At 38.9% G+C, this 22,272-nt stretch overlaps 1 protein-coding gene across 1 annotated transcript in view; it reads right to left on the bottom strand.

Annotated features, from left to right (window-relative positions):
• Nucleotides 1-779: 779 nt before the first annotated feature.
• SNAPC1 (small nuclear RNA activating complex polypeptide 1) overlaps nucleotides 780-22,272 on the bottom strand; it is a 34,133-nt gene continuing 12,640 nt past the window's right edge. Inside the window, exons 5-10 of the mRNA XM_025392655.1 lie at nucleotides 19,294-19,452; nucleotides 17,473-17,541; nucleotides 16,713-16,775; nucleotides 12,877-13,027; nucleotides 3,325-3,417; nucleotides 780-1,301 (exon numbers count right to left, since the gene is read on the bottom strand). Coding sequence (XP_025248440.1) covers nucleotides 1,267-1,301; nucleotides 3,325-3,417; nucleotides 12,877-13,027; nucleotides 16,713-16,775; nucleotides 17,473-17,541; nucleotides 19,294-19,452 — 570 coding nt within the window. The 3' untranslated portion in view covers nucleotides 780-1,266. The remainder of the gene's footprint in view (nucleotides 1,302-3,324; nucleotides 3,418-12,876; nucleotides 13,028-16,712; nucleotides 16,776-17,472; nucleotides 17,542-19,293; nucleotides 19,453-22,272) is intronic.

Below are 22,272 nucleotides of genomic sequence, written 5' to 3'. Positions count from 1 at the left end.
CCTTAATTATACTTCATGCAGGAAAACAGCATGAAGTATAATCAACTGTGAAACAGGTTAGGACTGGGTACAGCAGGTCACACCTATAATCCTAGTACTTTGGGAGGCTGAGGCAGGAGGATCGCTTGAGCCCAGGAGTTCAAGACCAGCCTGAGCAGCACAGCAATACCCCGTCTCTATTAGGGGGAAGAAAAAAAAACGGCTGAGCCAACAACATGATAGGGAGGTGGTCTGCTATTGGCAGCAATTCAAACAACATGGCTCAAGCAATCTCTATTAAAATGTCTGGAACGAGAAATTAACAGATAGGCATATTCATGAAGCTATAGATTTTTTTTCTGTGACTATCAATGATTCTGTACCAGAGACACATTCTGAAATTTACATTATTCTTCTTAAACATTTTATTAGAAAGTAAAGTACTTAAATACTTAATACATTAGTATTTAAGTACTTAAGTTAGTACTTAAATTAGTATCTAGTACTTAAATTAGTATTAAATACTAATTTAATACTAGTATTCAAGTATTTACACAATTTATTGACTAGTCATATATCTATAGACACATATAAATTTATTGACTAGTCATATATATAAATATGGACACACATACATATACATATTTACACATACACATACACATAAACATACAGTAGAGCAAAGGGAGCTTTAAAACAAGCACTAAATAATATTTAACTGCAGAATTAGAAAATACATTGTGAACTTCCTAAGTTATTAATCACATGTTATGAGAATGTAACTTTTATGTATTAAAAAATAAAACAAGGCAAAAACTTTATTGCACTTAACAATATACAAAATAGAATATACAAAATAAAAAAATCCATTATCAGACTGTAGATACAAAATGATTAGTTATTTGCATGTAATAAACATTAATATTTCAATAAAATATATTTTAAATAAAATAGAATAGTATTACCAGACTGTATTCGGACAGTATAGTATCACAAAACGTTACAGGAAATAGTAACAATCTGCAAATAACAGAATTTTTTATATTACATACTAAATACAAGTTTTATCTCCATTTATGCATATCATTAAAGAAAATGTTAAAGAATTCTTATTCTAATTTTGTGTACTTCTATTCTAGAACTATGTATTGCAATTTCCAAGAAATAACCTACAGTTTCCCAGAAGGATTATTTTTAATACTGGCAGTCTTCCTGTTCAATACACAAAATATCATTCTTTTCTTCTGTCAGAAAACTCAAAATTAAAAACTACACCAGGCTCTTTGTTCAGTGTTTTCTCTTCTTCTTGGATGCAGTGAACTCTAGACATAAAGTTTAAAAGTCAGTCAGATCGAAAAAAAAAAAACACTTAAATGATAATACCTAATTGATAACATACATTTAAACTACATAGCTATCTAACTGGCACAACACAATAAGGATGCCCTCACAGCAAAGACACAACAAAAAAATCTTAAACCTGACATATTCAAGAATTTTTTCTTCAAAATGATATAGCAGTTTAAAACATACTATCAGCCAGGAGCGGTGGCTCGTGCCTGTAATCCCAGCACTTTGGGGGGCTGAGGTGAGCGAATCATGAGGTCAGGGGATCGAGACCTTCCTGGCTAACACGGTGAAACCCCATCTTTACTAAAAAAAATACAAAAAATTAGCTGGGCGTGGTGGCAGGCACCTGTAGTCCCAGCTACTCAGCAGGCTGAGGCAGAAGAATTGCTTGAACCCAGGAGGTGGAGGCTGCAGTGAGCCAAGATTGTGCCTCGGCACTCCAGCCTGGATGACAGAGCGAGACTCCATCTCAAAAAAAAAAAAAAAAAAAAAAACACATAACAACAATAAAAAATACTATATCCATTGAGATAGTAAGATCTCAATCTTATTGCAATATCAATCTATTAAGATAGTGGCCCTTAGCCATTCTAAATCCTAATTAATAATAAGTTACTGTGAAGTTGTTTCATATGGGTCATATGGGTACACCCTCCCTATAATTATATGAACCCAGGGTGCTAGATCTCAAAGATATTTAGGCCAGTACTAAGAAGAAGAAAATGACTAAGATTTCAATTTCATTTCAATTAAACCTAGAAATGTAACCCAAAACACTAGTACTATACATCATTCTGGCTACCACAGGAGATGCCAGAACCAACACTCGAATAATTGTCCATCTACAAACAGCACGAACCTAAAGGTTACTGATCATTAAAAGCAAAGAAAGCAATAGAAAACACAAAAACATGAAAATTATAAAAGATGTGGCAAAAAGAAATATTCTGGCTAAGCACGGTGGCTCATGCCTGTAATCCCAGCACTTTGGGAAGCCAAGGCAAGCGGATCACTTAAGGTCAGGAGTTCAAGACCAGCCTGGCCAACATGGTGAAATCTCGTCTCTACAAAAATACAAAAATGAGCCGGGCATGATGGGGGGCACCTGTAATCCCAGCTACTTGGGAGGCTGAGGCAGGAGAATCGCTTGAACCCGGGAGACGGTGTTTGCAGTGAGCTGAGATCACGCCATTGCACTCGAGCCTGGGTAACAAAGCAAGACTATCTCAAAAAAAAAAACAAAAAAGAAAAAAGAAAAAAAATATTCCCCACCAGTGCAAAAGAAAAGGGAAATGGCAAAAAAAGAAAAAGAGAAAAGACAAGTAAAAAAAAAAATTAAGATGAAAACAAATTCCTAAGCCAGGCACGGTGGCTCATGCCTGTAATCCCAGCACTTTGGAAGGCCGAGGCAAGTGGATCACTTGAGCCCAGGAGTTTGAGACCAGCCTAGGCAACACAGTGTGACCCTGTCTCTACAAAAAATACAAAAATTAGCCAGACATTGGGGCATGTGCCTTCAGTCCCAGTGACTCAAGAGGCTGAGGCAGGAGGGGAGGACAGCCTGAGACAGGGAAGTTGAAGCTGTAGTAAGTCACTGTGATCAAATCACCGTACACCAGCCCGGGCAACCCAGCAAGACCCTGTCTCACGAAGAAAAATAAAGAAAACAAATTCCTGGAAGAGAGCAGCAGTCAGAATTAGAAGTACTGAAACCATGTCCAGATGAAAGCAGGTCAGAGGTCTGACAGAGACATCTCTACAAAGATGAAACTGATAGGATACCTAATGGATATCCATACCATCATTTATTGTGTTATCCTTGACTCTGAGATGTCATTAATGATATGACTAATACTGAAATTCTCTAATGGGCCAAAGATGAAAGGATCACAGGAACACACAGCAAACTGTCATGTTCCTCAAGGGTTCTAAACCTTGATGCTCTACGAATATAAGTTAGTTTACTTCACTAGTTTGACGAAATTTTATCTGTACCTGTTCCACTCAAACTTTCATTCTCTTCTTCTGTAATTACAGGCATACTCAGACTTAAAGGTTTATCTTCCTTGTGTATATTCTGCACGTTACCTAGAAATATTTAGAAAATGATTTTATATGAAAGCCAAGAATATTATACTTTTTGAGAAAACATTTTACAAAAAAGTCATTATTACAGCATAAAAATTAGACATGTAAAAACTTAAACTGTAATAGTAAGCAGAAATACGCATTCTAGAATACCTATATTTTTTCAAGTACTAACATATTTTATTTGTACTTTGAAAGTAGTCTCTAGTTCTTCCACTAGATAAAACAGAGAAAAAAGGAATAAACAAAATTAGCCAAACACAAATACCATATTTAATCTTTATCACACACAACAGGGGCTATATCTGCAGCCATCAAAGAATAATCGCATATGTTACTTCAACTTTATTAAATTAATTACAAATGTAGTTTTTGAGTTTAACAACCTTACTTTTGGATGTGAACATACTTTCTTTTCTCACCACATATGCTCTACAAGATATATTTCTCTAGTCATAATTTGCGACTGACTTTCCATTTTCAAAAACACTAGAGGTTCTCTACATCAACCTTCTGTTACCTGAAGAAATATCCCAACCAAATGTATCAGATACCATTATCATATCAAGTACCATTTAGCACAAAACTTCCATATCCCAAAAGCAACCCCCATAAACAGTGACTATTTTTATGCTGTTTTGCTTCGCCCAACACTTTTCTCATTTGATATATTATATCTTGCTTTTTTTTTTTTTTTTTTTTAATGGAGTCTCACTCTGTCACCCAGGCTGCAGCGCAGTGGCGCAATGTCAGCTCATTGCAACCTCCGCCTCCTGGGTTCAAGCAATTCTCCTGCCTCTGCCTCCTGAGCCTGCACACTGAGAACAGAAAGATTTCACTACAATAAGTCTAACAGATACACTGTTTTTTTTAAAAAAAAGAGAAACATAAGAACAAAGCACTGCGGCATGAAGTCATTTAGTATAAACTGCCCCACACTTAAGCTATTTTTTTTTTTTTTTTTTTTGGAGACAGTCTCTCTCTCTGTAGCCCAGGCTGGAGTACAGTGGTACAATCTCAGCTCACTGCAACCTCCGCCTCCCAGGCTTAAATGATTCTCGTGCCTCAGCCTACTGAATAGGTGGGACTACAGGTGCATGCCACCACATTGGCCAGGCTGGTTTCAAACTCCCGACCTCAAGTGATCCACCTGCCTCAACCTCCCAAACTGCTGGGATTACAGACGTGAGCAACCGCATCTGGCTTCTTTCTTGATAGAATCATTACATTATAAAACCCAGTAACATAATCCTCATGATGGTGACCATGACTTGTCAAAAGAAAATTAAATTATGTTAGGGATACAGTGTTACAGAAAATAAGAGCATAAAATATATTTTACTTTAATATACTTATAATTACAAAAATGATAAATGTAGAACAAAGGAAACACATAAAAGAGAATGCAATACATTTGAGAAAATAGCCAAGAATAATTAAATTTTTAAAAAGTAAATTTTGGCTGGGCGTGGTGGCTCTCGCCTGTAATCCCAGCACTTTGGGAGGCCGAGGTGGGTAGATCACGAGGTCAGGACTTCGAGACCATCCTGGCCAACATGATGAAACCCTATTTCTACTAAAAATACAAAAATTAGCCAGGCATAGTGGCGAGTGCCTGTAATCCCAGATACTGGGGAGGCTGAGGCAGGAGAATCGCTTGAACCCAGGAGGTGGAGGTTGCAGTGAGCCGAGATCGTGCCATTATTGTGCCACTGCACTCCAGCCTGGGTGACAGAGCAAGACTCTATCTCAAAAAAAGTGTTACATAAACAGTAGTTGCTATCATCTTCATCCATCATAGCACTGATATTACTGATGTCCTATCAACATGCATGCTATATTCGAGGAATGGTGAGCACATAATTGAAGCTTAAATAACATAAGCTTAAATAAATTCCATAAATATACTGAGCACCCATTTATGCATACAGAAATTAAGTCTGGAAAGGCAGACTGGAGCGAATTCTCCCCCCAATGAAATCTTTATCATGTCATCATATTTCTCCAACATTAAGGACATGAATATCCTCCCAGGTGCTCAGACATTAAGCATTCTTGTCTCACCCCTCTCCACCAGCCTCCATATTTGGCTCTTATGTCTGTTAGCCTTGCTTCTCTAATTCCTACAACCATGTGGCACATGCTCGTCACTCCTAAATCTGAACTACTGCAACAGCCTTCTACTTAGTGTTCCTATTTTCAGTTTGTTCCCAGCTACCTCCCATTCTACTCCTAGACTGATTTTCTTCAAGAAAAACTTTGGGCATGCCACTTTCTTGCTCAAAAGTTTCAGTTGACTTCCCCTCTGCCTACCAACTGAAGTGTAAACTACTTGATTCCACATTTAAGGCCTGGTCACAATACAATCCTCAATCTATTTTTCCAGCACTTTTAACAGTTAACTCCCCAACACACCCTTTACAATCCAATCTAAATGGACCCCTTGCTCTATAATTCCCAGCTACTTTGCCTTTTTCACACCAGCCCTTCTACTTGTCTGAGTCTATGGAATTATGTTTACCTTATTTGTAAAAAGGTCTTTGGATTTCTACTGATTAAAGTAACACACGGTTATATAAAATCCAAACATTACAGAAATTTATGGATAGTTTCTCATTATACCATCCTTGAAAATTAACCACTGGTAATACTTCATACATGTCTAGATTTCTTCAGTGCTATATATTATGTTCATGTGTGTATGTGTATATATATATTTTTTTGATTAATAGAAATGAGATCATACTCTTTTTAAAAAAGCCTTTTCACTAAGAAATGTATCACGTTGTATTTTATTTTTAATCGATATATTCTGGATATACTTTCATAATATAGGGCTTTCCCTAGCTTCTTTTTTTTTTTTGAGACGGAGTCTTGCCCTGTCACCCAGGCTGCAGAGCAGTGGCATGATCTCAGCTCACTGCAACCTCTGCCTCCTGGGTTCAAGCGATTCTCCTGCCTCAGACTCCCAAGTAGCTGGGACTATAGGCGCCCGCCACCACACCCAGCTAATTTTTGTATTTTTAGTAGAGGCGGGGTTTCACCATATTGGCCAGGCTGGTCTTGAACTCCTGACCTTGTGATCCGCCCGCCTCAGCCTCCCAAAGTGCTGGGACTACAGGCGTTAGCCACCGTGCCCAGCCTCCCTAGCTTTTTAGTAACTGCAAAGTATTTCTTTGTATGGACTGACAAGAATTTTATTTACCCATTATACATTTGAGTTGTTTAGTTTGCCACTTCAAAGAATCCTGCAATGAATTTCCTTTTATATTTATGATTTGTACAGAATAAATTCTTAGCAATTCCAAAAGGCATGTACATTTAAAATTTTGACACGATTCTAAATTGCTCTATGAAAAGAATGTGCCAATTTACTCTCCCACTTAAACTGAGATTGTATTTCCTTACACTTTCACTATCAATGGGTATTACACCTTTAATCTTTGCTGATCAAATAATATAAAAATCATGTTTTAATTTATATATCTGTAATTATAGATGAAATTCAATTATTTCCTATATGCGTTGACTTTCTGCCTGCATTTGTGATTGCCTGTTCATGTCCTAAGCTATTTTTCTACTGGGTGGTGGTCCTTTTCTTATTCATTTATAAGAGCTCTTTTAAAATTAGAAATTTTAAAAGTATCATATGTGCAAATGGATTTGTAAGATCTTTTGCCTTTTATGGAACTGAGGCTCCTCTTTTTGAAAAACTATAAAATCAAAAATACCTTTTCACTGTATGGAAATGAACTTTTGACTAATGGGAAACTACAAAGTAAGCATTTGGGTCTTTATTATTCAGGTAACTACTTCTGCTTCAGAGTATTTACAATACCTTAGCTGGATTAGTTAAGCCATGATGGAGATCTGAATTCAAATCACATTTATAATACTTCAGTCTTTCTCATGGGTAAATCCTCCCTAACAACCTGAGAAAATTCATTAACAAATCTCAGATGTACTACAGAGCCTGTACTTAAGTTAGTTTTAGAATTTACAAAACAGTTGTTTTTAGGAACTGATTAAGATATGATTAACAAAGGAAGTGATATTTCATAAATTATACCTGTCACATATTCAAGATGAAAGCTCATTTCATTTAACTTTCTTTTCCTATTTTGCTCTTGTTCCTCCTTTGTTCCTCAACCACATTAAAAAAATTTTTTTCAGGTCTTCAAGAAAGCAGCTTGGCCAGCTTATCACATTGCTATGCCTATATGAAGGCTATTAATAAAAAGTGCTTGTGAGGGTTTCTAAACCTAAATATCTTTGGTACTTCTGTTAAAGTGAACTAAATATGGCCTGAGAAGGACTCCATACTTCTATATTTGAGTCCTTATGGACAAATTGCAATCTAGCTTAATAGGTGGACAAGAGTGAAAACCCAATTTAGCAGTATATGCCTGAACAACAGCTGAGTCTTGGCCAATCCCAGCGGCGGTACTTCAACCATTCATACACCGCTGAGTCTTCAAACTGTGTTCAAATAAGGCAAATGCTGAGCCATAACCAATCCAGCTGTTCTGTATCTCACTTCCGATTTCTGTACCTCATTTCCCTTTTATTGGCTATAAATCTTCCACCACGTGGCTGCGCTGGAGTCTCTGAATCTGCTGTGATTCTGGGGGCTGTGTGATACTCCAATAGTTCATTGCTCAATTAAACTCCTTTAAATTTAATTCAGCTGAACATTTTCTTTTCAGAAAAAAAAAACATTTTAATCTACCAGAAGTTAATTTTTGAAATACAACCAAACTAAACAATCTTTTCCTTATGTCCTCTCTTTTTGCTCGTGTTTGGCCATCAGTCAGGTTTATTGAAGTATTATTAACATACAATAAAATTCACCCATTTTTGCTGTACAGAGCAGTTTGGACAAATGCATGGTTGTGGAATCTACCACTGCAATGAAAATACAGATTTCCATTACCCCAAAAATTTCTCTGTGCCCCTTTGCATTCAACACCTTCCCCTACCCCTAAGTCCCTAGCAACCAAATACATATTTTCTGTCCCTACAGATTTGCCTTTTCCAGAATGTCACATAAATAGAATCATAGAGTATATAGCCTTTTGTATCTGTCTTCTTTCACAGAGCACACTGAATTCAGATTCATCTACGTTGTTACATGTATCACAGCTCTTTTATTGCTGGATTGTATTTCATTGTATGGATATGCCACAGTTTATCCAATCAGCAGTGGAAGGATTTTTAGGCTGTTTGCAGTTCTTGCAATTATGAATAAAGCCACATAAACTTTTGCATACACATTTCTGTGTGAACATTAAGTATTCATTTCTCTTGTATAAATACCAAGGAATAGTATTTCTGGGTCAGATGATAAGTACATGTTTACCTTTTAAAAACTGTTGAGTTTTCCAAAGTAACCACATCATTCTGGATTCACACCAGAAAAGTATGCAGGTTCCACTTGTTTCAAATCATCAACAGCTTTTTTCATTACAATTTTTGTTTTGTTTTGTGGGGTCTTTTTGTTGCTGTCATTCAGGGTTTAGTGCAATGTCACTGTGGTTTTAATTTACATTTCTCTAATAACTAAAGATGCAGAGCATCTTTTCATATGCTTATTTGCCATCCATATATTTTCTTTGGTGAAATGTTTTAGCCATTTCTTCATTAGGTGGACTATATATTTATTGAGTTAGACTTCTTTATATATTACTAGTTTGGATACAGGACCTTTAATCAGGGTAGTAGTTTGCAGAAATTTTCTCACAGTCTATGGCTTATCTTCTCATCTTCTTAACAGTGTCTTCTGAAGGCAAAAATTGTAACTCTGAGAATGCAGATTTATCAATTTTTTGTTTCATGATTTGCTTGTGTTTTTTTGTGTCATATATTTAAAAATCTTGCCCAATCCAAGAACACACACATTTTTCTCCTACATATTTTTTCACAAGTTTTATAATTTAGGTTTCAAATTTAGTCCATAATCCATTTTGAATTTTTTTTTTGGATAAGGGATATTGGTCTTTAGTTCTTTCTTGCAACGTCAATAAGCTGCAAAGTATTCCCTCTTGTATTTTCTGAAAGAATCTAGATCTAGATCACTCGTTTCTTAAATGCTTGCTAAAATTTCCAGAGAAGCCTGGGAATTTAATTTCTTAGCAGTGTGAGAGGAAAATAAATCTTAGGACCCCAAAATCACTAAGCTAAAGGGAAAAGTCAAGCTAGGAACTGCTTAGAGCAAACCAGCCTACCATTCTATTCAAAGTCATCCCTCTGAGGCTCACCGAAGACAAATGCATATCTGATTGGTTCCTCTCCCCTATTGCTCATGTGAAAATGCAGATTCATTGAGCCAGAGTAAATTGCGTATTATTCGTATTAGGTGGAAGGCCATCAAAGACTGAAAAAATGCAATGCAACTTTTTGTCTTACCTACTGCTAACCTGGAAGCCCCCACTTGTTGCCTTACCAGACCAAACCAATGTACAACTTACATATATTGATTGACGTGTCATGTCTCCCTAAAATGTATAAAAGCAAACTGTAACCCGACCACATTGGGCACACGCCTCAGGACTTCCTGAGGTTGTATCACAGGCACATCCTTAACCCGGGCAAAACAAACTTTCTAAATCGACTGAGACCTGTCTCAGATATTTTGGGGTCTCAGTAGACATGACTATTCAGATTTCTTCCGTCAGCGTCAGTTTTAGAAACTTGTGTCTCTTTTTTTTTTTGAGACAGAGTTTTGCTGTTGTTGCCCAGGTTGGAGTGTAAAGGCACATCTGGGCTCACCACAACCTCCACTTCCCGGGTTCAAGCGATTCTTCTGCCTCAGTCTCCCAAGTAGCTGGGATTACAGGCATGCGCCACCAAGCCTGGCTAATTTTGTATTTTTAGTAAAGACGGGGTTTCTCCATGTTGGCCAGGCTGGTCTCGAACTCCTGACTTCAGGTGATCCACCTGCCTCAGCCTCCCAAAGTGCTGTGATTACAAGCATGAGCCACGGCGCCTGGCCTGGAAACTTGTGTCTCTTAATAAATTTATCCATTTTATTTAAGCTATCTAACTTACTGGCATAAAATTATTTATAATTTTGCCTTGGTCACCTTTTAATCTTTGTAAGGTCTACAGTGGTAATCCTTACCTCCCTAAATTTTTGTTCCTATTTTTCGGCAAATTCTCTTTAGAATATTTTAGGCATAAAATCATTCACAAATCATGATAATTTTCTAGGCTCTCTTTCTGATGTCATATCTCCCTTCACTCTCCTGTCTGATTACACTGACTAGCTCTTTAAGAGCAACGTTAAATAAAACTGTGATACTTCTTGCATATTACCATTGAACATGAGGCAACTTATGATCTAATACATGCGTGCACACACACACTTTTAAGATTAAAGAAATAATCTTCTATTTTATCTAGGGCAGGGGCAGGAGTTAACAAACCCCAGGACCAAATGTGACCCACCACCTGCTTTTATACAGTTTTACTGGACTACAACCACATTCAGGTGTTTTGGTATTATCTATAGATACTTTCACATTACAATGGCAGAGCTGAGTAGTTGTGACAGAAACATGGCCCACAAAACCTAAAATATTTACTACCTGGCCCTTTACAGAAACAGTTTGCTAACTCCTTGATCTAGAAGATTTTTTTTTTTTAAATTAAGAATGGATGCTGGTCCCAGCACTTTGGGAGGCTGAGACAGGCGGATCACGAGGTCAGGAGATCGAGACCATCCTGGCTAACATGGTGAAACCCTGTCTCTACTAAAAAAAAAAATACAAAAAACTAGCCGGGTGTGGTGGCGGGCACCTGTAGTCCCAGCTACTCGGGAGGCTGAGGCAGGAGAATGGCATAAACCCGGGAGGCGGAGCTTGCAGTGAGCTGAGATCCGGCCACTGCACTCCAACCTGGATGACAGAACGAGACTCCGTCTCAAAAAAAAAGAATGGATGCTGGATATTATCAAATGTCTTCTTTGGTAACTATTAAAATAAATTCACATTTTCCCCTTTAACCTATTGATGTGGTAAATCATATTAATAGATTCTGAATGCATCCTGAAATAAGTGTACTCAGTTAAGGTGTTTTTGTGTCTAGGATTATTTTTGATACATATGACTTAGGATTTTTTCAGTAATACTCATGAGTTTAGTCTAACAATTTTCTTCACAATATCCTTCAGCATTGTGAAAGGAAGTAGAAAAATTTCCTTTTGAACTATTTCTCGATCATACTTAACAAATATGGTATCTCCTCTGAATTCTCAGTGCACTTCAAGCTACTGTTATAGTACTTAATCATATCTGGGACATATTAAAGGTACTTAACTTCAATTCCCCTTCCACTGCTTCAATAAAGGGGGAAAAAATGCTAAAAGGCTGTTAACTTATCTTCATATATTCCTGCAGTAGTTAGGAGTGAATTTCGTATTAGTATTAAATATTTACTAATGTTTCTAATGCTCTTTTTCTCACCCCAAGTAAACCTGTTAATCAAATTCCAAATTTATGTAGGGTACATATATATTATTCATACAATTTTTTTAAAAAACGAACTATTGCTGGGTGCAGGGGCTCACGCCTGTAATCCCAGCACTTTGGGAGGTCGAGGCCAGTGAATCACGAGATCAGGAGTTCAAGACCAGCCTGGCCAACATAGTGAAACCCCGTCTCTACTAAAAATACAAAAAAAAAAAATTACCCAGGTGTGGAGGTGGGTGCCTGTAGTCTCAGCTACTTGGGAGGCTGAGACAGCAAAATCACTTGAACCCGGGAGGCGGAGGTTGCAATGAGCTGAGATCGTGCCATTGCACTCCAGCGTGGGCAAGAAGAGCAAAACTGCATCTCAAAAAAAAAAAAAAATGCACTGGATAATTATGATTTCATAACTATCTAGCTATTAATTATCACTTTAGACAAGTTATTTAATCTCTATAGGCCTAAATTTCTTTCTTTTTGTTTTTTGTTTTGAGACAGTCTTGCTCTGTCACCTACACTGGACTGAAGTGCATGATCTCAGCTCACTGCAACCTCCACCTTCCAGGTTCAAGCAATTCTTGTGCCTCAGGCTGCCAAGTAGCTGGGATTACAGGCGTGCACTACCATGCCCAGCTTTTATATTTTTAGTAGAGACGGGGTTTCACCATGTTGGCTAGGCTGGACTCGAACTCCTGACCTCAAGTGATCCACCCACTTAGGCCTCCCAAAGTGCTGGGATTACAGGCATGAGCCATAGCACCTGGCCAGGTCAAAATTTCATCACCTATAAAATGATACATTTGATATGATTCCTAGGGTCCCTTTCCAGCAATAAGTTTCCAAGAATCTAACAATTTATTTTTAACATTAAATCTCACAAAAATGTTCTCAAACAAGTATCTAATCCTTCTTAACAACGAAATAAAGATGAGGCAAAGTTGTAAATAAAACCCATTCTCCTTTGTTGAGTCTTAGTAAGACTTTAAAAAATTACCTTTGTTTCTGAAAGACATCTTCCTTCCTGCTGGTTTTAATTTTTCTTTCTTCTCTTTTTTCCTAGTTGCTTTGACTTGCCCTTGACCAGATGCAGAATCACAGTCAGAAGAGTCAAGTTTGACTTGACGATGCCTTCTTGATTTGGATGCCTTAAGAGTTACAATCCAATTAACCAATAAATTATAAAATGAATACAAATGATAGGTAATTCAGAGGAAGACAAAATGTACAATCAAAGATGAGGAAAGATTTACAGAAGTATCTGTCATAAAGTACTTTACTATTACCCCTGGCTGGTTTACTATAATATAACTACCTGTGTCATGTAAATAGTCTATTCTTTTTATAACATGAAGTTTCCTGCAGCTGTCACCACTATCTGCTCACATGGGCTTAAAATGAAGTTGTTCTATTATCTGGCATGGTTGGGCAACAAAGGTGTAGAGGCATCTTCTAATAAACTTACTTCCCGTAGGCACTACCATGTGTTCCAAGTAGAAGTACTTCATGCTTGGCTCCAGGTTTGGCCATGTGGCCCAGAGCTGGCCACAATGAGTTTAACATCCCCATGGCCAGGGTAATTTGTTGGGAGTCGGGAGGCAAGTAGGCGGGGTATGTGGTATGTATCATGGCTAATGAAATGTTATTTTGGAATTGTTTAACTATTAGGAAGGAAAGATTCTTTCTTGCCTTGGAAGCTAAAACTGGGAACATGTAAGGCTGAAGCTGTCAGGAAAATAGCACTTGACGGCAGTGAAAATGGAGGGCCAGTCTTAATGATATCTTTGTCTGAGACACAGATATCTTTAGCCAATCCTGGCTATGGATTTGTTTTGTTATATCAGTACGTGAATTCCCTTACTTGCTTAAGCAAAGAATTTTCGGTTAATGTTGTATATGCAATACAGGTATTAACAATTCTTTTTTCTTTTCTTTTTTTATTTTTATTTTTTATTTTTGAGATGGAGTCTTGCTCTGTAGCCCAGGATGGAGTGCAGTGGCACGATCTCAGCTCACTGCAACCTCCACCTCCTGCGTTCATGCCATTCTCCCGCCTCAGCCTCCCGAGTAGCTGGGATTACAGGCACTCACCACCATGCCTGGCTAATTTTTTGTATTTTTAGTAGAGACACGGTTTCACCGTGTTGGCCAGGATGGTCTCAAGCTCCTGACCTCGTGATCAGCCCACCTTGGCCTCCCAAAGTGCTGGGATTACAGGCCTGAGCCACCGCGTCCGACCAACAACTCTTAAAAAGCAACCACGTATAGTTGTCTCTCAGTATCCATGGAGGATTAGTTCCAGGACTTCCTTCGGATACCAAAATCCAGAGATGCTCAAATTCCTGATGTAAAATTGTGTAGTATTTGCATATAACCTATGCACTTCCCTCCCATATACTTTCAATCATCTCTAGATTACTTATAATACCTAATATTATGAAAGTGATTGTCATATTATTCAGGGAATATAACAGCAAGGAAAAAAGTGTGTCCATATTTGGTACAGATGCATTTTTTTGTTCAAATATTTTCAATCCACAATTGGTTGAATCCATAGACGCAGAAACCACAGATACACTACGGTAACCAAAACAGCATTGTACTGGTACAAAAACAGACACCATAGACCAATGGAACAGGACAGAGAACTCAGAAATAAAGCCACACACCTACAACCACCTGATGTTTGACAAAGTTGATAACAAAAATTGACAAGTGAGACCTAATTAAACTACAGAGCTTCTGTAAAACAAAAGAAACAACAGAGTAAACAGACAACCTACAGAATGGGAGAAAATAGTCACAAACTTGGCATTCAATGAAGGTCTAATATTCAGAATCTATAAGAAAATTAAACAATTCAACAAACAAAAAAACCACCTCATTAAAAAATGGGCAAAGGGCTGGGCACAGTGGCTCACATCTGTAATCCTAGCACTTTGGGAGGCTGAGGTGGGACTGAAAAAACAGGCAGGTGCATTGAAAATCTATAGAGAATAGTGTCTCATTCCTCAAACTCAGAGCTAGGCAACTGACTTTCTCCTATACAAAACAGAAGGCCTGCTGCTCTCTGAAGAGGCTAAACGAGAAAGGCTGTGGGCTCAAAGGAAACTGGTGTAGGTGAGGAAGGAGATGAGGACTCTTACTGAAAATAGAGGGGCTGAGTGAAACCTGCATAAGGAATGGTGAGCCTCACATCTGATTCTCTCTGTAGGCTCCCAAAACACTGGCAGCTGGGCTTATTGCCCACCCTCCTCCCCTAGACAAGGAAGTGAAAGATTGTTCTTTAAATAACTAGATCCAAGACAAAGAAATCTAGAGGTTAGATAAGCTCTTGATCTCCTCTTGACCACCCTTAAATATGAAAAGACATCTGAGGATCTTCAATCATACATATATATGAATTTTTTTGTTTTTTTTTTTTTTTTGAGACGGTGTCTCGCTCTGTCGCCCGGGCTGGAGTGCAGTGGCCGGATCTCAGCTCACTGCAAGTTCCGCCTCCCGGGTTTACGCCATTCTCCTGCCTCAGCCTCCCGAGTAGCTGGGACTACAGGCGCCTGCCACCGCACTCGGCTAATTTTTTGTATTTTCAGTAGAGACGGGGTTTCACCGAGTTAGCCAGGCTGGTCTTGATCTCCTGACCTCGTGATCCACCCGCCTCAGCCTCCCAAAGTGCTGGGATTACAGGTGTGAGCCACCGCGCCCAGCCTTCTTCAATCATTTAGCCAACAAAATGGGCCAGGTGCAGTGGCTCACGCCTGTAATCCCAGCACTTTGGGAGGCCGAGGCAGGTGGATCACCTGAGGTCGGGAGTTCGAGACCAGCCTGGCCAACATGGAGAAACCCCGTCTCTACTAAAAATACAAAATTAGCCAGGTGTGGTGGCACATGCCTGTGATCCCAGCTACTCAAGAGGCTGAGGCAGGAGACTCACTTGAACCTGGGAGGCAGAGGTTGCGGGGAGCCAAAATCACACCATTGCATTCCAGCCTGGGCAATAAGAGCAAAACTCCATCTCAAAAAAAAAAAAAAAAAAAAAAGTCAACAAAGTGAAAGAGTTCAAACAAATAGAAAAAAAAGAACTCACAGGAAATGGGAGGAACCATCAAAAAAACTGTAGTTAATATCCTTAAAAAGTTATTGCATCCTGTGAAAAAGAAAAATACATTTAAAAAAAACAAAACAAGCAGCATTCAGAGAACAAAAAAAATTATTGGTAATGAAAAAATATCAGGGGAAATTTTTTAAAAATCAATATAATGGTTCAGAAGATAAAGCCTAAGAAATCTCCCTGAAAATAGAAAATGAGACAGAAACTAAAAATAAAAGAGAAAAATAAGAAAAGTTGAAGAAGAGAAAAGATGCAGCAAAGAACATTTGTATCGAAGAAACAATACAGAAACTTCTTCAGAACTGAAGGATATCAGATTAAAAGGAGGTCACCATGAGTGCCATGGGCAATAAATAAAAAAGATGTACACCAAGTTACATTATATGTACTAAATGAAATTTCAGAACTCCAGGGACAAAGCAAAACCCTAAAACCTTCCAAAATCAGGAATACTAGAAGCTGGAAGACAATAAAGGAAATGGCATCAAAATTCCAGGTAAATATTAGAAGAAACTGCTAAAAGAAAAGAAGTCGAAGATGTTGCCTCTCAAGGTTAGGAATACAAGGGTAGGAAGTGGCAGAGAAGGGGTCTGTTGTGCTATATAACCTCTCTAGCATTTGACTTTTAAAACTAAGTACATGTATCACTACTTTGATGAAAAATTGAAATATAATTTAAAAAGCAGTCAAATTCCAAATTACCTTATTAAAGAATAACTCACCTGAATGACAACTGAAAAGGCCTTTGATTTTATTTTCGCTAATGATTCTGCCCTTTCACATCTCTGGATGTAAAATAAGAAGGAAAAAAAAGTTAAAACACACAAACAATAGGTGAAAAAACTGAATACCCAAGTATTTATTATCAGAAATAAGATTTTAGACAGAAGGTAGGGTAAAAGAAACTAACATATATTGGGTACACACACATAAACATACATCATATTCTCTCACAGATGTAGCAGGTGCCATAATACTATCCCCGTAGTTACAGATCATTTTCATTCAGGAGTCAAGGAGGACAATATGAATGAAAGCCTGGGTGATCAGGCAGAGCCTTGAACTGCCATTCCCTCCTCATCTGCCTATACTCAAAGATGGCTCCTTGTCTCATCCACTAAGATGGATGAAAACTCTGGAGGCAGGAAGCAGTATACCGTGTAATGGCTTGGGCTCCACACTGGTTGAAAGGCTGACAAGTCAGAAAAGATATATTACAAAAGCCTGATCCTGATCCTCTATTAACTGATTGCACCTTCCATAGTCGAGCTTTCCTTTCCCTACGGAAAACTATTATCATCCTCTCTCCCAACCTACACCTGATGTGGCCTCCACAAGGCTTCCAGTAAATAACAAACTACCTTTTCACAAAACCATGATTCAGAATTTTCTCTTATATTTCTTATAATACTGACCATGGGTCACAATGCTTAGTATACAGAATCACAGCCACACATAATATGAATTGCAAAGTTTTCTGACCTCTGTTTCTTGTGAATTTCCTTCCATTTTTTCTTCTCCATCATTAATTTTTGATTTTAAGGATGGATTCTAAAAGAGCAAAAAAGATACATACACACACACACAAATTTACAATTCAATTAACTGCAAATCAATTTTAGAACAGTGAGAAATCATTACTTTTAATAAATGAAAAACTAAAAGATCATTCACATTATATACCACCTAACATTAAGATCACAGGTTTCAAAATGTTCTACAATTCATCAATAAAATGCTTAAATCCTCCTAATATGGTAGTCTCTATGTGGTAGTTAAGAAAACAGGCTTATTCTCCTTTCCTTCAGGTTTTCAGAGCTCGTAGTAATGCTCTTTGAAGAGAGTTTATCTATTAAAAGAGAATACTGGCTATGCATGGTGGCTAATCCTGTAATCCTAATACTCTGGGAGGCTGAGGTGGGAGGATTGCTTAAGGCCAGGAGTTCCAAACCACCCTGGGCAACATAGCAAGACCCCATCTCTACAAAAAAATTTAAAATTTTGCTGGTTCTATCCCTGGCAACATAGCAAGACGCTGTCTCTACAAAAAAAAAAAATTAGCTGGGCATGGTGGCGTATGTCTGCAAACCCAGCTACTCACAAGGCTGAGGTGGGTGGATCACTTAAGCCTGGGAGGTCGAGGCTGTAGTGAGTTGTAGTCTTGCCACTGCATTCCAGCCAGGGTGACAGAGCAAGAAGACCCTGTCTATATACGTACATATAAAGAATACTAACAATTTTTTTACATTAAATGCCTAAGTCATTTGTGTAACCTATTTGTAGGACTTAAAGTATCCAAACATTGTAAAACTTGCTATCTCTCATTAAAATAAATGCAGAGGAATAAAGTTATTTTCTTCTTCCCAAGACTATCATCTTCTTATCAGTTTCCTTGTTTATCTTTTCTAAAATTAAGCTGTGAGCCAGCTTCCTTTATATAACAGAAAGTGAAAAAGTAGCAAGAAATCTTCCTGAAAGACGATATATAGATAACAGTATCTGTGTGACATCTGTGAAAACATCAGCACATTATCAAGACACACAGTAAGTAATCAGAAATTGCTTACTTTTTAAAAATTGTTTTCCTAGATTTACTAAAATAAGATGGAGTAATAGTTTCAAAAGTAAATTTCACAAGGCTAGCCTTTAGGTTTCCAGGGTAAAAAAGTTCCTCTAGCTGAAAAGGCTAATGTGAAACCATCAATACTTTTGGTTAAATAAACTAAGTTGAAGATCTGTGATGATGAGACCTGCAAAAAGATAAACCACACCAGGTAGACAATATGTAAACAGAGAAACACCTGCCCTATCGCAGTAGGAAAAGCCACCACTCAGGTCCCACTGTCTGCTGTCATGCAGCAGTGGAATCAGTATTACCAGTCTAGAATTTTAGGTGAGGTCCACAAGTACTTAAAAGTTGGTAATTAACTCAAAAATTTTAAACAATGTTAAAATCAACACTATGCCAAACAAAACACATCTGTGTGCAGGATTTAGCCCAAAGACCGAGTGTGCAACCCCTAGAAAAATGCCAAATTATAAAGCCTGTAATAAATCTGTGGTATAACAAGATAATTTACTCTTCTACCAAAAAAAGGAAAATACATATATACTCCATCTGTAAGGTTAAATAACGTCACATACCTAGTAAGTGGCAAAGGTGGAACTAGAAAAGCCAAGCCCTCTAAATCTTACCTTCACAGGATTACAGCCTCTAACACTAGGCTGCCTCTCAACATTATCATCCATGGATAATCATTCGTGTATAATAAATGGTGAAGCACCAAACAAGTGATTGCATACCTTTCTGTCTTTGTGCCACTGCTGATGCTCCAAAACTATGTTCTTAATATTGTCAAAAAAATCATCCTTTATCAAACTGAGGGCTTTATCTGGCTTGGACTTATCAACCGAAATTACACGTTTCATGTTCTGATAATGATCATGAACATTCAGCATTTCCTAAAAGCAAAAAGATGAGTCCTTTATTTCACTTTTTGAGGAGAAACTAAAAGGCAAAACCAACACAAAATAGTCACCTTCCAAGGTGACTTCCAGTTGATAGGGAATAACATGCTACAGTATGTTGAAAATAACATAATCATGTAAACAAAATAGTGCAACTTCATTAACATAGAGGTATGGATACCAGAGGTATGGATTTACTGACTTACCTCAACAAACATTAACTAAGATACACTTACAGAAGACACTGGGGAAAGACGAATCAGTTAACATACAATTCCATTCTAGAATATCACAATTATTTGTAGCATGATGTATCATTAAATATTGCTACTGATAACTAAGATATTTTTATATCATATTGTCACATCAAGAATATTTATGGCCAGGTGCGGTGGCTCACGCCTGTAGTCCCAGAACTTTGGGAGGCCGAGGCGGGCGGATCACGAGGTCAGGAGATCGAGACCATCAGGGCTAACACGGTCAAACCCCATCTTTACTAAAAATACAAAAAATTGGCCGGGCGTGGTGGTGGGCTCCTGTAGTCCCAGTGACTCGGGATGCTGAGGCAGGAGAATGGGGTGAACCCAGGAGGAGGAGCTTGCAGTGAGCCGAGATCATGCCACCACACTCCAGCCTGGGTGACAGAGCAAGACTCCATCTCAAAAAAAAGAAAAGAATATTTACATAGTCCTTTATGCTCTGCTGGAAATTCCTATGTAACGACTCTCATCCCAACCTGCCACAGAAATCCCAAAACCTATGTGCCTGTTCCCATAAGTTTCACCATTACTTCAGCGATAAGATTCAGGATTAAAAGAAATAGAGGGTAGGCCGGGTACGGTGGCTCACGCCTATAATCCCAGCACTTTGGGAGGCCAAGGCAGGAGGATCACGAGGTCAGGAGTTCAAGACCAGACTGGCCAACATGGTGAAATCCCATCTCTACTAAAAACACAAAAATTAGCCGGGTGTGGGGGTGGGCGCCTGTAATCCCAGCTACCTGGGAGGCTGAGGCAGGAGAACTGCTTGAACCCGGGAGGCGGAGGTTGCAGTGAGCCAAGATCACACTGCCACTGCACTCCAGTGGGGGCAAGAGAGCAAGACTCCATCTCAAAACAAAAAAGAAAGAAATAGAGGGTGATTTATGACACCATTTGTGGCATTATTTATTAGATCTTCTTCCTCCAAAACTCTCCAGCCAAATGGGCAGATCTGTGGGGTAAGGAAAAAGACAGCATACTACAGGTGGACTTAAGAAAACCTGGCATAGGGACTTGGCTCTAAGATCAGGAGAGAACTACTGACATTTCCATCACAGATGGACATTGCAACATCTGAGTCATCCCTAACTCAGACTACTCAATTCATTTCCAGATTTTGGTAGAATCAATACCTGTTCAAGAAATAAGACACTAGGCCAGGCACAGTGGCTCATGCCTGTAATCCCAGCACTTTAGGAGGCTGAGGAGGGCGGATCACCTGAGGTAAGGAGTTTGAGACCAGCCAGACCAACAAGGAGAAACCCCATCTCTACTAAAAATACAAAGTTAGCTGGGTGTGGTGGCACATGCCTGTAATCCCAGCTACTCAGGAGGCTGAGGCAGGAGAATCACTTGAACCCGGGAGGCAGAGGTTGCGGTGAGCCAAGATCGTGCCATTGTACTCCAGCCTGGGCAACAAAGGTGAAACTCGTCTCTTAAAAAAAAAAAAAGAGGCCGGGCGCGGTGGCTCAAGCCTGTAATCCCAGCACTTTGGGAGGCCGAGACGGGCGGATCACGAGGTCAGGAGATCGAGACCATCCTGGCTAACACAGTGAAACCCCGTCTCTACTAAAAATACAAAAACTTAGCCGGGCGAGGTGGCAGGCGCCTGTAGTCCCAGCTACTCGGGAGGCTGAGGCAGGAGAATGGCGTGAACCCGGGAGGCGGAGCTTGCAGTGAGCTGAGATCCGGCCACTGCACTCCAGCCTGGGTGACAGAGCGAGACTCCATCTCAAAAAAAAAAAAAAAAAAAAAAAAGAAATGAGAAACTGATCAATAGTGGTAAGTGCTCACATACACGGGATCTGCAATGGAGAACAGTGTCCAGACATGGAGAGCCCCTAACTCTTTATAGTTTACATTGGCTGTGCTCTCATGATTTTTATTTCATGTGATATAGAAAGACCACCAGTCAGATCTAGTTTTTGAGTCTGAGCTCTGTCATTTGCTCAATGTATGACAATGGGGAAGTCCCTCAACCTAAGAATCACGTTCACGTTTCACATTTGTACAAAATGAACAAACTCACCATTGTTAATTATTAAACAAGCTTATTATACAGGTGAAAGTATTCTGTATAATGTAAAGCACTATACAAAATTAAAGAAGCCAGGCATGGTAGTGTGCACCCGTAGTCCCAGCTACTCAGAAGGCTGAGGCATGAGGACGGCCTGAGCCCAGGAATTCAAGGCCAACTCAGGCAACATAGCAAGACCCCCACACTCTTGAAAAAAACAAAAAAGAAGAAAATTAAATAAGAAATAAAAGACAGTGCATGGACTATGGAGCCTTACAGACTTGGACATTCAAACCCAGTGTCTGTACCTTATTGTGCCTCACCTGATACAAACTACTTAACTTCTCTAAACCTCAGTTTCCTTATTTTAAAACTGGGGACCAGGTGCAGAGGCTCATGCCTGTAATCCCAGCACTTTGGGAGGCTGAGGTAGGCAGATCACCTGAGGTCAGGAGTTCGAGACCAGCCTGGCCAACATGGTGAAACCCCATCTCTACTAAAAATACAAAAAATTAGCTGGGCATGGTGGCGGGTGCC

The sequence above is a fragment of the Theropithecus gelada genome, chromosome 7b (genome assembly GCF_003255815.1).
Source record: "Theropithecus gelada isolate Dixy chromosome 7b, Tgel_1.0, whole genome shotgun sequence".
NCBI classification, from domain to species: Eukaryota; Metazoa; Chordata; class Mammalia; order Primates; family Cercopithecidae; genus Theropithecus; species Theropithecus gelada.
The sequence above is the reverse complement of the archived record's forward strand: the minus strand, read 5'-3'. Positions and strand labels throughout refer to the sequence as shown.